This window comes from Chrysochloris asiatica, unplaced genomic scaffold, assembly GCF_000296735.1.
Source record: "Chrysochloris asiatica unplaced genomic scaffold, ChrAsi1.0 scaffold00069, whole genome shotgun sequence".
Lineage (NCBI taxonomy): Eukaryota > Metazoa > Chordata > Mammalia > Afrosoricida > Chrysochloridae > Chrysochloris > Chrysochloris asiatica.
In genome coordinates this window covers 15,511,481-15,529,165 of record NW_006408587.1, presented here as the reverse complement: position 1 = coordinate 15,529,165, position 17,685 = coordinate 15,511,481, and the positions used below count along the sequence as shown (strand labels likewise).

At 40.5% G+C, this 17,685-nt stretch overlaps 1 protein-coding gene across 2 annotated transcripts in view; it reads right to left on the bottom strand.

Annotated features, from left to right (window-relative positions):
• Window positions 1-16,941, bottom strand: part of TEX10 (testis expressed 10) — a 55,066-nt gene extending 38,125 nt beyond the window's left edge. Inside the window, exons 1-5 of one of the 2 annotated variants that reach the window (XM_006864721.1) lie at window positions 16,904-16,941; window positions 12,251-12,439; window positions 10,195-10,907; window positions 9,558-9,801; window positions 7,709-7,821 (exon numbers count right to left, since the gene is read on the bottom strand). In XM_006864721.1, the coding sequence (XP_006864783.1) occupies window positions 7,709-7,821; window positions 9,558-9,801; window positions 10,195-10,907; window positions 12,251-12,430 (1,250 nt within the window). In that variant the 5' untranslated portion in view covers window positions 12,431-12,439; window positions 16,904-16,941. Of the gene's footprint in view, window positions 1-7,708; window positions 7,822-9,557; window positions 9,802-10,194; window positions 10,908-12,250; window positions 12,440-16,903 lie in introns of those variants that run through there. The other variant, XM_006864722.1, reaches the window with a different exon arrangement.
• Window positions 16,942-17,685: the final 744 nt, after the last annotated feature.

The window sequence follows — 17,685 nt, the reverse complement described above, 5'->3', positions numbered from 1 at the left end:
TCCAACTTATCTGAGCATTAAATCTAAGACTAGGAATGACAAATGAGACTAGAAAAGTAAAATGAGACCAGATTATAAAGAACTGGAGGCTATAGGAAAGGGAGTAGCATGGTTGCAAGAGTCTTTCTGTAGATGCCAAAACAGAGGAATGAGAGCTACAAGATTATCAACAAAGCAGCAGCTGTGTGGCTGTTTTAGAACTCACAAGCAAGAGACACAAGCCCAAGAAACAGGGTCATGGTAGGTGCTGCAGAGAGGGCATTCAAGAGAAATAAAAGTTAATGAAATTTGATCTGGGATTAAATGTATACATATATGTGAGTTTGGGGATTGTGAGGATAGAAGTAGTCAGGGGTTCTTTAGCACTAGTGACTATAGAGATGGTGGTACTAGTAATTAAGATGATGAAAACAAAAGATCCAGAAAATAAATTCTACCTTTGATCCAGGCAGAAAATGCCAACAGACAACTAAGTGCACAAGTGTGACACTAGAGACAGAAGTCTGAGCTATATATACATTTAGGAGTCCTGGTGTGGCGCTGTGAGCTAATGCGTCCAACTGCAAAGTTGTTTGAACTGCAAGGTTGGTGGTTCAAGCTCACCAGCTGCTCCTTGGAAACCCTATATAGGGTCGCTCTGGATTGGAATCCATTCAACAGCACTTAACAACAACAACACTGATGGGGAGTCCTGGTGTGGCACTGTAGGATCGGGAATGGACTGCTAACCACAAGATTGGTGGTTCAAACCCACCAGCTGCTCCTTGGAAACCCTACACCAGGTCACTATGAGTCAGAACTGACCAAGCAGTAAAAAGTGAGTGTATCAAATGTTTTATAGGGGAAACAAACATGTTTTATAGGGGAAAATGGATGATAGGATCCTAAAAAACTATAAAAAATCAAGAGGTAGTTGGAAAACATACTACAAGTAAACACAAAAGAAGGCATATGTTAGAAGCAAAAGGACAAAACACATTTCTATAAGCATGTTGTTGTTAAGTGCCATTGAGCCATCAACATAGCAACTCTGTTTAGTTTATTAGTTCAGTATTTTACTTTTTTTAAAAAAGGAAATGTTATTTCTGTTCAAAACTTTGATACTCACAGCCTTGACTCATTCTTAGTCCTGAGACCTTGATTCAATCATCACTGGTTTCAACTATAACTCTTCTCTAATCTCTCAACCAGAATTCCCAAACTTGCCTACACTAATCTTTCCTCGAGTTCATTCCTTAGTCTACTGAAATTTGGCTTTCTATTTCCATACTACACCACTATGTATGGTGGTGGAGGTTATGTGCAGTGGAGTCCGTTCCAACTCATAGCGACCCTGGATAGGGTTTTCTGAGGCTATAAATCTTTATGGGAGCACAAAGCCTCATCTTTCTCCAGCAGAACCGCTGGTAGTTTTGAAGTGCTGACCTTGAGGTTTGCAGCCTGACTCGTAACCACTATGCTACCAGAGCTCCTTCCACTATGTATACTACTACTATGTATATGTATCTACTACACCACTACATATCTACTTCTACTACATATAAGGAGCTCTGCGTAGTGGTTATGAGTCAGGCTGCTAACTTCAAGGTCAGCAGTTCGAAACTACCAGCGGTACTGCAGGACAAAGATGAGGCTTTCTGCTCCCATAAAGATTTACAGCCTCGGAAACCCTATACAGGCTCGCTGTCTTGAGTCGGAACAGACTTGACGTCACTAACAACAACTGGTAAGTATTAAAATAAAAACCATTAAGGAAAAAATAAGCATGAGGTGAAACGGCCAGTTCCCTTTGTCATTAGGCTCCCACGTTCGAGTTTCAAAGTGGTGCTGTGGGTTACTGCACGGGACTGTAAAGTCAGTTTGAAGACTACTGGATTAGATCTGGCTTCCCTGACATTTGGCCCTCCTAGACTATTTGCTAAGTATTCAATGAAATTCCTTAATTAAGTCCAAGAGCAACCTACAGACCCTAAAAGCAAATCCCTGGGAAATTTTATGAAGAATGATAGTTATACTGGAAATCCATCTCTATTTAAATGTAGAAATTCCACATTTCACCATCTCAGACTCTTCAGTTAACTCCTTTACACTTTTATGTTGTTAAGTGCCACGAGTCGGTTCCGACCCATAGTGACCCTGTATAGAGTTTCCAAGGAGCATTTGGTGAACTTGAACCGCTGACCTTGCAGTTCAAACAGCTTTGAAGTCTGGCGCATTAGCCCCCAGCGCTACACCAGGACTCGCACATTTTTATATCCTGGCACAAATGTCACTTCATTACAGCAGCCTTACCTAGGACCCTCCTTCCCTTATAAGATCAGGACCAGCTCATTATCCTATAGTCTTACATTCCACCAAACACTTCCTTCATTATATCTATCACAACTGGGCACTGACATTAAAGAGTCATAGAAGTAATATCTCTCCCTCACTAGACTGTACAGAACTAGTGCCATATTTCCTTTACACCTAGTGGGAGTCCTGGTGTGGTGCTGCAGGACAAGGCACTGGATCACAAGATCAGTTTGAACCGCAATGTCAGCAGTTCAAACCCGCCAGTGGCTCCTCAGAAACCCTTTACAGGGACGCTATGGATTGGAACTGACTTGATGGCACGTAACAACAACAGTATTTTCAATATATTAAGTATCTAATTAATTTGCTAAAAAATGGTGGTATGACCCATACTCTTGGATAATTACTTATATTTAACAGTTTACCAAATTCCAAACATCCTGTTGTTAAGTGCCATCAAGTCGATTCCAACCCATAGCAACCCTGTATAGGGTTTCCAAGGAGCAGCTGGTGAGCTTCAACCGCCGACCCTGCAGTTCCAATGGCTTTGCATTCTGGTGCATTAACCCACAGTGCCACATCAGGACTCCAACATCCTAACTATTATTTAATCTCCTTTTGATGGGTTGTATGAATTCTGTTACCAGAAAAACGCACAGGTGAATATTACTATTTCAAGGATTCAAGGACTATCTGAAACTTGGCAATGGACCCGAGCAAGAAAGTATCTTCACTGTTTGATTCTCTGTCCCTTCTAATTTTATTACATCTTCAGACACTCCCTAAATTAATCTTTATAAGTATAGTTTCTCCCCAACCAAAGCCTTCAATGCCAAAAGGGTCATGGATGATTAAAAAAAACTCAAGAAAAAAGTGGCTTCCAGCATTTAGAAACCAGATGTGACAAAAGTATGCCTTCAAGCTCTCCACTACCTAATCCTATGATTTTCTTATATGGTATTTCCTCCCATTAGGATTGTCTCCTATCCTTTGCACCTTTTGTCTGCTAAAACCACTGCTGTTGTTAGCAGCCATCAAATTGGTTCTAATTCATACTAACCATCTGCACTACAGAACGAAACAGCACTACCCAGTCCTGCGCCCACCTCACAATCGGTGCTATGCTTGATCCCATTACTGCTGCCGCTGTGGTAATCCATCTCGCTAGACACCTCCCTCTTCTTTGCTAACCCTCCACTTTACCAAGCATGATGTCCTTCTCCAGGGACTGGTCCTTTCTGATACGTCTGCCATATGACAGTCTTGTCATCCTGGCTTCTAAGGAGCATTCTGGTTGTATTTATTCTAATACAGATCCGTTTGTTCTTCTGGTAGGCCATGGTACTTTTAATATTCTCCTCCCAAACCATACCTCAAATGCATCAATTCTTCTACAGTCTTCCTCGTTCATTGTCCCAATTTTACATGCATATGAGGCTATTAAAAATACCATGGCTTGAATTAGGAACACCTTATTCCTCAAAATGACTTTGCTGCTCTTGAATACTTTAATAAGTCCTGTGCAAACTTGCCTTATGCAATACATTATCATTTGATTTCTTGACTGCTGCTTCCTTGAGTGTTGATGGTGGAGCCAAGCAAAATGAAGTTTTTGGCAAATTTAATCTTTTTGCCATTTACCATGATGTTATCTATTGGTTCAGAGTGAGGATTCTTCTTACATGAGGCACACCCTGAACTGAAGACTATGGTCTTTGATCTTCATCAGTGTTTTAAGACCCCTTCACTTTCAGCAAGCAAGGTTGCAGCATCAGCAAATCACAGGTTGTTAATAAGTCTTCCTCCAATCCTGATGCCATGTTCTTCTTCCTATAATCCAGCTTCTTGGATTATGTACTCAGCATATAGACTGAATAGTATGGTGGAAGAATATAACCCTGGTGTGCACCTTTCCTGATTTTAAACCATTCAGTGTCCCCTTATTCTGTTTGAACAACTGCCTCTTGGTCTATGTACAGATTTCTCATGAGCACAATTAAGAGTTCTGGAATATTCATTCTCTGCAATGTTATCTATAGCTTGTCATGATCCACAGTCGAAAGCTTTTGCATAGTCAATAAAGCACAGGTAAGCATCGTTCTGGTATTCTCTGCTTTCAGAAAAGATCCATCGGACATCAGCAATGATGTCCCTTTTCCACATCCTCTTGTGAATCCAGCTTGAACTTGTAGCAGTTCCTTACCAATATACTGGTGAAGTATATTGTATTTTGTATTACCTTCAGCAAAATTTTACTTGCTTGTGATATGCTCCAATCCAGTTCAACTAAACTCCTCGATATAGCTTGTCTGTTTACCCTAACAAGTTATCTTTCCCTTCCTTTGAATTCATGCAGCTGTTAATTGCACAACTCTAATGGAGTCCTAGTGTAGCGCTGTGAGATAAAGCACTGGATGGAGATAAATGTCAGTTTGATCCACAAAGTCCATGGTTAAAACTCACCAGCCACTCCTTGGAACAGCATCAGGGTCTCTAAGTCGGAACCAACTGGATGGCACTTAACAAAAACAACAACAATGCTACATAAGACTTTTGGTGTGAATATGTAGGTTGCTATGGGTTGGAATCGACTCAGCGGCACTTAACAACATGTAGGATCAGCACTGGACTTCAAAACACAAAGTCACCAGTTCAAACCCACCAGCTGCACCTTGGAAACACTATATAGGGTCACTATGAGCTGGGATCAACTCAACTGCACTTAACAACAATGCTACTTATGGAATACTGGTGTGGTGCTATAGGGTAAGCACTGGACTGCTAACGGCAAAGCTGACGATTCAAACCCACTGCACTTTTAACAACAATGCTACTTATGGAATACTGGTGTGGTGCTATAGGATAAGCACTGGACTGCTTACCGCAAAGCTGACGATTCAAACCCACCAGCTGCTCTTTGGAATCCCTATACAGGGTCACTGAGTCAGAACAAACTCAACAGCATTTACGAACAGTATTTATAACCAGTCTTGTGTTTGCTATATATGTAAATTCACGTCTCCTGCCAGTTATTGACAGAGCCCTGGTTGCAGTGCTTAAAGAGCTCAACTGCTAACAGAAAGATTGGCAGTTCAAACCACTCATCCCATGGGAGAAAAATATGTAAAGGTTGTTATTATTTTTGTTAAGTGTTGTCAAGTTGGTTCACATTCATAGCAACCCTTTATAGGGTTTCCCAGGAGTGGCTGGGAGTTTGAACCGACTTTGTGGCTCAAACAACCTTGCGGTCCGTGCTTATTCTACAGTGCCATACCAGGACAGCCTTGGACACCTTTGGGGAAGTTTTGCTCTGACCTATAGGGTCACTCTGAGTCTGAATCGACTCGACAATGGATTTAGTGTGGGTTAGTTATTGAGCTAGCTTATCTTATCGTCTTTCAGCTTCAAACCTGCCCTTCTTCTATACTCTGCATTGTGATGCTAGTAATCTGTGATCAATATTTTCTCCTTTGTAGCTGGCTCCTTGTTAGGCCAAGAGAAAGGTGCTAGAAAAAGACTGAACCCTAGTGGGGCGCTGTAGGCTAAGCAATAGAGAGGTAACTACCAAGATTAGCAGTTCAAACCTACCAGTCACTCTCAGAAACCCTATACAAGGTTGCTTATGAATTGGAACCAACTCAACAGCACACAGCAACAAAGAGACTGGAAAGCTACAGAAAGAAAATGGAACATTCCTTATTCCTTTCTATACATTTCCTAAGTTCTGTTTTTGCTTCTTATTGCTAAGACAATGTCAAACCAGCAACTCTTCAGCCACCTGAAGTTCATTCTGATAGTTACAGGTGTTTCCAATTTTCAGTTTTTCTGAAAAATAACCCGCCATCTTGGAAAAACCGGCGGCAGCTATCTGGTACTCCCTTTGTGGAGTTCTGGGTCCCAGTCCCAGAGAGGCAGCGCTTTTCAGAGGTCCGAGCGTGAACTCCACATAACCCTTTCCCCAAGCTGCTTCTTTCCTCCTCTCTTTATTCTCCCAGTGCTGCTTTCTTGCAGTTGCCACCTTCATAATGCCTTGTTGTTCTTCCCGTCAGCCTTTTCCCTTCTTCAATATTTTATTCTTACAAGAAATTCTGTTAAAACAGCAGGTATACTTTCTGTCTTCTGACGAGACCCATGCACACTCTTTCACCTGAACGAAACGGCTCAGTAGAGGCAAAGGATCATAGGTATTTAATAATCTTCACCACAATATTGTCTTCTCAATAAGCAATCAAATAAATGCTGTCAATGAATGAAAACTCCCGTCTTCTAAACTTGTATCACTTATATTCTTTGGAACGTAGAGTTGCAGTGATTCCACAGCTAGCCATTCTCTTGGATATATTTAAGAACCTTTGGACAGTCTTTAAGATCACTTGCAACTATTTTTGCTCATTTGGAGGAACTATAGTTTTAATGCTCTACTTTGTAGTTAACTTGTCATGTATTTCATTAGGTAACTTGTTTTCACATTTATCAGTTTTCATGTCATGTAGACATTTAAAATAATTTCCAGAATTAAAAAACTTTTCATTGCATTTTGTAGCCCATCAACCTTTTTTATGCCACTTCTCCATGATAGTGATATGTGTTTCAGTATGAGTTTTCTCATATATAAATGAGAAAACGGAGCTGGTGTAACTCTGCAGGGTAAGCCTGGACTGCTAACCACAAGGCTGGCAGTTCAAACCCACCAGTCACTCCTAGGAAACCCTGCACAAGGTTGCTATGAGTTGGAATTGACTTGATGGCACCAACAATATGCAATTTCCAAAAACAGTAATTAGCTTAAAATTCAACAATTATATAGTACCTCATTCAAACAAACCATTCCACCGCAGTCAATTTTAGTGAATTCATATTTATGCAATTTGATACTTGATATTAATGAAGTACAACATACTCACTTTATAGTTTAAAAGCAAAAAACTTAAGTCCTAAATCTCAAGTCCTGGTGTGACACTGTGGGCTAATGCATCAGACTGCAAAGTCGTCTGAACTGCAATGTCAGTGGTTCAAGCTCACCAGCTGCTCCTTGGAAACCCTATACAGGGTCGCTATGGGTCAGAATCAACACAATGGCACTTAACAACAACAAAGCTCAAGTGGAGTCCTGGTGTGGCACTGTAGGATAAGCACTCCACCATAAGGTCAGTTTGAAATGCAAGGTTGGATGTTGACTCTTACCAGACGCTCCTCAGAAACCCATACAGGGTGGCTATGGGTTGAAACTGACTCGACAGCACTTAACAAGACTCAAGTGGCTTACTCAAAATCATTCATCCTACTGCTAGTTTCATTTTTCATTTCATACAAGCACTTCAAAGTTCCAGAAGAAGGTGAATGGTTTTCTAATAAATTCAAGTTAAACAGTGTACAATTCTAAAGTCTAGATTGCAGAAAAGAATCACAGTACCTTTTATTTGCCTCTTTCCTTTTGTGCTTGGTTATTTCTTGTACAGTATAAGGAAAATGACTCATAAAGTGGTGTTTGAAATCAATAAGGTAATTCTTTCGAAGCCATGCCTCCTATGAAAATAAGCAAAAATCAGAAAATCTGTAAGAAACAGAAATCTGAAATAACCAATAAAGCCTTAAATAGAAATTAGACTTGTCAAAATTCAACTAGAAACTTTCTATCATGTAACTTCTTTCCATGAGATAATATGTAAAGAATTTTTAAAACATAATAAAATGTATGTCATCTAATTTCCACCCTCAGATCTTATTGGTGTTTAATAATTATACTTTCAATTTATCTGCTGTTTAAGATGGAGAAAAACAGAGAGTAAATAAGCTATTAAAAATTTATGAATGTGAACCAACCAATGCAGAAGTCTAGGCCTCAGACTGTCATACAGACAAGTTTTGCCTTCCCAAAAATCACATGATACCTCTAATTATGATCCATTTTTTGCCAATATGGACAATGAACCTTAAGATCAAACTCACTGCCATCGAGGCAATTTCCGAGTGATAGTGACTCTAATGAAAAGTGTCCAAGACTGTAAATCTTCATGGTAGCAGAAAGCATTTTTTTTCACGGAGCGGTGGTAGATATGAACTGTCAACCTTACGGGTAGCAGTCTGGTACCTATCCTACAGTGTCACCAGGGTTCCCTGAACCTTAAGACAGAAAGGCTCAAAACTGTAATCGATAAAATGCCATCCTTATTTGAAAAAGCAATCTATAAAGCATCTCTGCAGATGTCCCTGGGTAAGTGGCATCTTAAAAGAAATACATACATAGGTATGATTCCATAAAGCTTTTTAATAATTAAAAAGTTATCAAATACTTTTAATCTTATCTTGTGAATCATAAAAATGCATTCTAAACTTCAGTATAAAAAAATAAATAAAAACAACAACAACAACAAAAAAAACCGCTTTCTCAGTTTTGCATGTATATACGTAATTCCAAGTCCTGACAGGATTCACACCTGCCACAAGTCCTTGCAGGAACGCTTCTGTAAAAAAGTCTTGCTCCTACAGTTTCCCTTTTAAGTCTACCACTAAATTAACTTAAACAATTAGTCTCAGGGCTTATTCTTTCTTAGCTGCAGAGCAGAAACACATTTAAAAAAAAAAAACTGCCGACACTCAATTCTTCCCCCCAAACAAAAGGTAAACTTACTTATTAAATAAATCTTTACTGTCAGCTTTCTAGCAAGAAGCTGATTAATGTGGAATTCACCTAAGTTAACTATACTTCACCTAAAGCAAAGACAGCTTTTAGAAATGTTTGATTCTTTTTATCTTCTGTCAAGAAAAAACAAAAACCTACACACTAAGCAAGTCTGAGTGTAGCATTTTCTCTAAAACACAATGGTTTGAAACTGAGGTCTTCAGTTTGGTCTATTTCTGCTAAACTTCCTAATGTGGCCAAACTAGAAGCTACTATTCAATAGGCAAAAAATTTTAAATCACATTAGAGGCCTCCAGAAACTATATTGTTCCTGGGGCAAAAACAGAAAAAAAGTTCACAGGTGAACCTTGAAAAATTTGTTTGGGAACATGCATAGGCAATTATACAACCTTCTAAACTTCACGTTTATAGTAAAAGGCATTACTGTGAAGAGAGGAGACCTATTGCAGCACCATAGGATAAGCACTTGACCTCAAGGCTGCGTTGAACCGTTAAGGTCAGCAGTTCAAACCCACCACCCACTCTTCAGAAATTCTATATAGGGTCGCTATGAGTCGGAAGTGACTCGAAGACACTTAACAACAACAACTACGAAGAGAAAGAATCTATTTGTTCTCACCAATTTATGGGTTTCATCATGTTGTTTAGATAGTTTCCACAAAAGAGAAATAATATTAAGAACTTGCTGCATAACCTGAAGAGATTCTCGTTCTGTACCATTTCCAACAGAAGCAGCTAATTGTGGAGGCATAGCTTCAATCCAGCACTCAATTAACAATGGTATTATTATCTCAATAAATCCTTTCAGATTTTCAGTAGATGACAGGCCTTCATCCATACCACCTAGGCCTCCAACCAGGTATCTAAAAAGCAGTGAAAAACAAAACTTAATGATTAAAAAATATTTATTACTCCTTTCTTGCTTTAAAACTTAAATAGAAAGTACTGGTAAAATAAAGCACCATGAACTAATAATTACATTGATTAAGGCTAAAAAGGAAAATGAAATTCTAAGATGACAAAGCCAACAAAGGTGATCAAGTTTTACATTTCATTAGGCTTTGCTAGAAATAAATACATTAATATACTATTAAATGACTCTTCTCATCAGTAAATAATAAAATCAAATTATGAGTAACTACATGAAAACTGTATGAAAGACAATTGCATGTCTTTCTACCATTAGCCATCAATGGTCAGCAGTTAAAATTCAATAAAGGAAAACTGAGTGTGGACATAACTGAAATCCTTCTTACCGTAGCCTGAACTGTGAACTGACATTTGGCTGTGAACCCCCATTTTCATAAACCTGGATGTGTTGCTGGTCGTTGGCAAGTTCCTTCCAGTTGATAAAAATGGAGTTGCTAGTGGCATGGGGATTTTCTTTTTGTTCCTGAAGTCCTTCACTTTCTCTCAACCTACTGGATCCATCTGCCAAGGCCTGAAGGAATTTACTGAGTCTCACTAAAACTTTCAGCCTCCATTGCTGAGAAGTGAGTCTCCGATTAGGATTTACAGAAAGTATCCAGGATTGGGATCTGTCTCTATTTATCAGTCCTTTGGACAGCTGCTGATGAGAAATAAGTTCTACAAAATTCTTAAGCAATATACTGCTACGGTCAGTAATTAGAACTGGGTACTGTTCCAGCAGAATGTCCAAAACTTTCAAAGAGTCCTCCTGAATTCCTTCAGTAATGTGAGTCATGGCACTAGAGAGATGGGCACTTACCAAAGGAAAAAATGGAGAAATTTGTTCAGCTCGTATTTTGGGGGCCAGGAATTGAAGAAGTTGAACTGCTGCTAATCGTACATTAGCATCTTTATCTGTAAACACAGCAGTCACTTCACTTAATATGTTTGAGAGGTGTGCATCAATTATAAATGGGTACTGAGACAAAAGGTCTTTAAGTCCAAGAAGAGCACTTTGTTTAACCCCAGCATTGTAATGATGCATTTGTGACAGCAAATCCTATAAATAAAAATAAAAACATAGGTTTACAGGTATATACACATATGTACACATTAGGTCATTCCCAAATACACACGCTAACTAAAACGAGGCTAATAACCTGAAGCGCTTTGCGAAAACTGCTCCAATAACCACTTTAAGAATCACTATTTCACATTATTAAGATCAGAACAATCATTTCATCTTTAAAAATTTCAACTTAATAAAAACAATTTGTCAGAACATTCTCTTTTTAAAATTAACCTGCAAACATACTATGTTGTTGTTACTAAGTGTTGTCGAGTCAGTTCCGACTCACAATGATCCTGTATACACAGTTTCCAAGTGGCTGGTGAGTTGAAACCACCAACCTTCCAGTCCAGTGCTTATCCTACAGTGCCACACCAGTACTCCTTAGGGACACTACAATTTAAAGCAACAGTAATCATCAAACTTACTGAGCACCTACTGTGTACCAAAAGTACAGTCGATGAATTTATATATTTTTCATTTAAAAGGCTCTTTCTGCCTATTTTAAATGCTCTTTATGTGCATGTTTCTTAGTTATTCAAAGTATTGTTATTCTTGTTAAGTGTCACCAAGTTGGTTCTGGCTCATAGCAACCGAGCATAGTGTTTCATAGGCTGTAAATCTTTGTGGGAGCATAAGTGGCTGGTGGGTTCAAACCACCAACCTTGTGGTTCAGAGTCTAGTGCTTATAAACAGTCAATAATTTTATTTGTGGAATACTTTATATAATGTCTATCATAATAACCAAAAGTGAACAATCAAGTGGAATACTGTCAATAAAAGATCAAGTACTAGTCTGATACATGATCTAACAGGGATGAATGTGAACACAGAGTTTCTCTTTGGAGGGATAAAAATGTTCAAAGATTACATTATGATGATGAATTTTATGATGTATAAATCTCTAAAAAGTTGGTTAACAAAATGTTTTATGTGAAACTTCAATGAATTCTTCAAACTTTACTATGAGCTTTAAGTAAGTTAAGTACTATAAAGATTCAAAATTACTAAGATGTTTTCTTTCATGTTAAGGGTCGCAACCCTTTAAAAGCTATGAAAACAGAGGAAAATTAAGTTATACAAAAAGGTAAATAAAAGAGTATTTCCAGATGAGGTAGTCATCAAATAAGCCTAATATGGATTTAGTCTAGCAAGTACTTCTGGAAGAGGTGGGAAAGACATAGTGATAGATGACATGTGGTATACAAATGAATTCCAAAGTTCAGTACCACAACAAACCATTTATGTTGAGCTAAGACAACTTTTCACAAAGACCTAGTCATCTAAATGATTACAAAGAATATGTTATTTTAACAAAAAATTTATTCATTTACCTTTATATTAAGTTTTCTGTTGTTTGTTGGAAGTGTTCCATCCTCTTTGTGTTGCTCCGGAAGATGTATAGTTTTTGTTTTAAAGTTTGTAACAGTAGCATTTTCTACCTTGGGTTTCTTTTTACCAACTTTTAGTTTTACTTTTTGAAAATCATCTTGACGTTTTCTTTTTTTAGTCATTGTTGATTGCTGTAAATGAAAAACAGTATTTAAAGACAAATTTAAAAAATTCTTGCCTCGCTCATGAAAAGGCCCAGATTCAATTCCTAGCCAATGAATGAACCTCAGGATAAGCACTGGACTGCCAATCACAAGGCCAGCACTCCAAACCTACCAGCCACTCTGTGGACAAAGATAAGGCTTTCTGCTCCCATGAAGATTTATAACCTCGCAAACTTTATATAGGGTCACTATGAGTCAGAATCGACTTAATGTCTTTGGGTTTACACCGTAAGTGAAGCCACCATCTGTCTGTCAGTGGTGCCTTGGGTACTGCTGTGGACTGAACAGGTTTCAGCAGTTTCCAGAGTAAAACAGACTAGGAAGAAAAGCCTCACGTCTACCTCCAAAACTTCCAGAAAGCAGCCAATGAAAACCTTATGGATCACAACAGTCTGATCTACAACTGACCATAGGGAAGATTCAAGAATGGGCAGCACTGGCCAGGAATAGAGGCCTCTGGGACCATCAAGGGAAAAGAATGGAGTGCAAGACCCTACGTAGAGAAACAGTGATGCCAGAATTGGAGACAGAAACGATGACGTGGAGAGATGGAGTGGCTAGGGACTCTAGACCCAGAGAGGGAGAGGGGCTGTATGCTGACGACCGGGGGTCAGGCTCGTGGTTGGTTGGTAATGCATGGACATGATTGTAATCATGGCAATGAAACGATATACGATAGGATGAATGTAAAGCTAATGTTTTCCCATGGAAACTATCACATAATTCAAATAAAACCGTTTAAAAAAATTTTTTTTAATTAAAAGAAGAATGGGCAGCATTTTGTTCGGTGATGCCATAATCAGGCACTTCTTGATGGTAACTAACAACAATGTTTATTTTAAACTAGACCAAAAGTTAGTATACTAAAGGGTCCAAATAGTGAATGGGAACTTCAACTAGTATATTTAAAAAAATCAGTTTACACAAGAAATACCATAATGGGTGGTGGCAGTGGTTATGTGCCGTGGAGTCAGTTCCGACTCATAGTGACCCTGTACAGGGTTTCTGAGGCTGTAAATCTTTACAGGAGCAGAAAGCCTCATCTTTCCCCGGCGGAAAAGCTGGTAGTTTTGAACTGCTGACCCTGAGGTTAGCAGCCTGGTTTGTCACCACTCCGCTACCAGAGCTCCTTAATGGGCATCATTAACACTAAATCTTGCCACTGGTTTCAGGTGTTTTAGCCATGAAAGCTCTTATCAAACAATGCTAAATGGAAACATAATACACAAACAAATAAAAGCACAGTTATAAGAGTTGTTTTCTTCCATGTTGGGGAAGGAAGGGTAGAAAGGTAAAACAGCAAAACAAAATGCAAAGTTTGAAAGCAAAAGCATTATTTAATGCTCTCTAGAATGATTTGGAACTGAAGCTGGATACTTGAAAAATGGGTAAGATTCAGATATGCAGCAAGAAGACTAATGGGCATTTCATGGGGGAAAAAATCTAAACATTAGGGATAGGGGATAAGCATGGTACAAACAAAAGTGAAGATACCAGCAGCTTGAACCCAAAAAGAGCTCAGACTAGAAAAAAAAAAAAAAAAAATATATATATATACACACACACACACACATATACATATATAAAACAAAATTCAAAATATAGAGAAACCTCAAAGTCAGCAGTTCGAAACAACCAGCTGTTCCGTGGAAGACAGATGAGGCTTCCTGTTCCCGTAAAGATTTACAGCCTCGGAAACCCTGTCCAGGGTCACCATTAGTCGGCACATCACCACCACCACCCACCCCCAATCCCAATCCCACAACTTTGAAATCCCTTCTTTCTACTCTAGACAATTCAAAAGCCTCCCCTTCTGATATTTTTGTCTCATCTCTAGCGTCTATTCCCTAGTTCATTCGCCAGAGTCACCAGAGAGCTCTTTCTAAACACAGATTTGACCAAGGTTCTCCAGGAGCCTTTAGTTGCTCCCTACACCCTATACTCCTTAGCACAGCAGACTCGTTAAATCCTTCCCAACATAGCCCCATCCTTCCTCTCCCACTTTATCCTTCTACAAGTTCATCTCTCTCTGAAAACTAGCCTCCACTGCCTGGGACCAAATGTTATGAATTCTGATTTCATTATATATCTATTGAAATTGGTAAGTAATTTTATAAAAAATAAAAGTTCTCATGGTCTATCGTAATTATTCTATGCCTGGTGGCTGTGTGCCATGGAGTCGGTTCTGACGCATAGTGACCCTGGGTTTCCAAGGCTGTAAATAAATATTTACCGGAGCAGCCTTATAGTCCTCCCGTCCCCCCCGGTAGTTTTGAATTGCTTTCCCTGAAGTTAGCAGCCAAACTCATGCCTAGCTTCCAAAAAGATAGAAGCTATGACACTATATCCAAATTCACATAATTATATTCTATTACATATAATACATAATACTATAGATGATAAATAATAGCTCTATGGAGCTAGTCTTTCATTACATAGGTTATGAACAGATTCCAAAGCTACACTTAGATCTCCTCCAGGATCTGCCAGTGAGAACTCTATGAATGGCACGTTTAACCACTGTGCCTCAGTTTTAATCTATAAAATAAGGATACCCATAACTACCTCATACAGTTGTTATGAGGTAGGATAAATAAGGAATAAGTGAGTTCACATTTGTAAAACATCAGAAACATGACTAGCACACAGTTAAATTAACATGAGCACAAACACACGTTTTCTAAATAAACCAATCTGTTCAAGTATCAGAACTAAACAAAATAATGGGAAGAGTAAATATTTAACCAGTTACTGATACTATCTACTATCTACCAAGCACAATATTAGACTGCACTAGCATACAATCCTCACAAAGGGAGGAAGGTGGTACCAGTTCATAGATGTGCTGCAAAAAGGTTTGTAACCTAAAGTCAGTTAAGGAGTTGGAAAAGTACTCATACACAAGACTGAGCTCTCCAAAACCAACTCTCTGCTCTATATACTGGAATTAAGCAGAGGACTGGAAGACTGAGTGACAAAATGGCTTGCTTGCCTTATTTCACATAACTCCTGGTGTGGCGCTATGGATAAAGCCCTGGATTGCAAGGTTAGTCTGAACCACAAAGCCAGCAGTTCAAACTCACTAGCCCCTCCTAAGAAACCCTAAACAGGGTCATTAAGAGTCTGAAGCAACTCGAGGGCACTTAACAACAACTCCAAGTTTTCATCCCACTCTCACTTCCAATTATCATACCCTTGAAAAATGGATAAAGTGAGGCCTAAAAGGAAGGTTGAGACTCACCATGCCTTCTTTAATAACAGCTTTAATTCATTAAGCAAATACTCAGTGAGCTTTTCCTACAAATTTTTATCATTAGCTGATAACAGAGATGAGAACAAATGTTAAAGGACACAAATAACAGAAAATTAAACCCACCCCTTGGGCGCCCCCCACCCCGTCCCATCCTTTGGGAGGCCGCTAGCCACTGCTACATCTGTCTCCAAGGTACACCATCCTGTCAGACTTTCGCCTTATCATCCATCATTTTGTATCCGTCACACTAATGCCTTTCCTCTGTTTCGAGGGCTGACTGTCCTTTGGTTTTTAGAACTGACAAGTTATTTTTACAGTACATAAAAAACATTTCTACCCTAACTCTTGAGCCAATTGTTGTCATTTTAAATAAAGGTTTTCATAGTCTGGATGCAAACTAATCAGATAATCTGACGTTGTTAAGTGCTGTCAAGTCGGTTCAGACTCATAGCGACCCTGTAACAGGACTCCCAAACAGCGACTGGTGGGTTTGAACCGCCGACTTTGTGATTAGCAGCCCAGGGCTTATACACCTCTCATGAATCCCAATGGCTCTAAAACTAAATTGCATGTATTCCTGTTCATTTCGACAAAAGACAATCCTAGATCAGTAGAATTTCAACCGAAGCCCATCTAGTTTTCTGCCAAACTTCTTTTCCCTAAAAATCAAGGAGTGAGGACACTGCGCTCGGACTTTGAGAATTTTCGTCCCAAACCCCTGACACTCGCGAGTTCCTCCTCCAAACTCTACCAAGGGGATCAAATTCAAGGCAGCCGACTTCCGAGAGAGCGAATGCCGCAGGTGGGGTGACGCGAGAGAAGATCTGCCCGCCCAGCACCCCGAAAGAGAAGAACTGCCCGTTCTTTCTGCTCCAGTGGAGGGAGTCAGGACCACGGACGGGGGTGGGGCCCACGCCGGCCCCCAAATCCGTCAGATTCGAAAAAGCGCGAACCCGCCCAGTCACTTCAGACGCTTCAAACGGCCGCGGGGCGCCCCGCCCCCGCACGGCCGGCTCCGCAGCAAGGCCTAGCTGAGAAGGGGCGCCGCAGCCAGGGCCCGAGGAGGTGCAGAGCAGCCACAACCGAGCCAACCCGCCTGGGCCGCGGACCGCGGGACGACGGCCACAAGCACTGCCTCGCGTCCCGCGAGGGCCGCACGAGGGACGACGATCGCTCACCTGACGGCCCGGCTACGGCCGGGGCGTGGAAGCAGGAGCGGAGAGTGTCCGAAGGGAACCCCACGGGATGACAGCCTGCACTACCGGCCTCAGAGGTTTGATCCCCGAGCGTGTTTTCAAATCGCCTAGTCCTCACGCGGCCGCGTCTCCTTCCGCCGCCCGGAAATCAAGGCCCCCTCCGCCGCGTCGCGCCGCTCCGCGCCGCGCTCACGTGACCGCAGCTCGCAACCGCGCACAGCCGAGAAGGCGGGGACGGTAGGCCCCGCCCCCCGGGAGGAGGGGGCCTGAGCCGGAAGCCCCTCAAGCTTGGGGTGAGGAAAGGAGGGGAGCGGAGGATCTAAGGACAAAGCTTGCTACAGAATTAGCTCCTGAACTTCGCCGACCTGCAACTGCTGGTGGGGCGTTAGGGAGTGGAGAGTCGCCGTATCTCCAGCTAACTGAGAGCCTACCCCTTCTCATCCAATAGATAACGTTCGCAAAACAATGTAAGTTGAGCCCAACAAAGAAAGGAAAAAGTTTAGTACTGCAAGGAGGATAAAAATCCTGGAGACATTAACCTAGACCAGGATGGAACAAATAAAACTTAACATACAGCACAGGACACACCTAGTAGCATTAGCCTGAAACGCTGACTCCAGGATTTCCCCTGATCTTTCAGTTTCTCAGTACTAAAATTCCTGCTACTGAAATTAGATGGACCCAGGGAAGTTAAAGCTGAAATGAAATGCCTAAATGGGGGATGAGAAAGAGCCTTTGAAAGATGTGGTTGTTGTTAAGTGCCA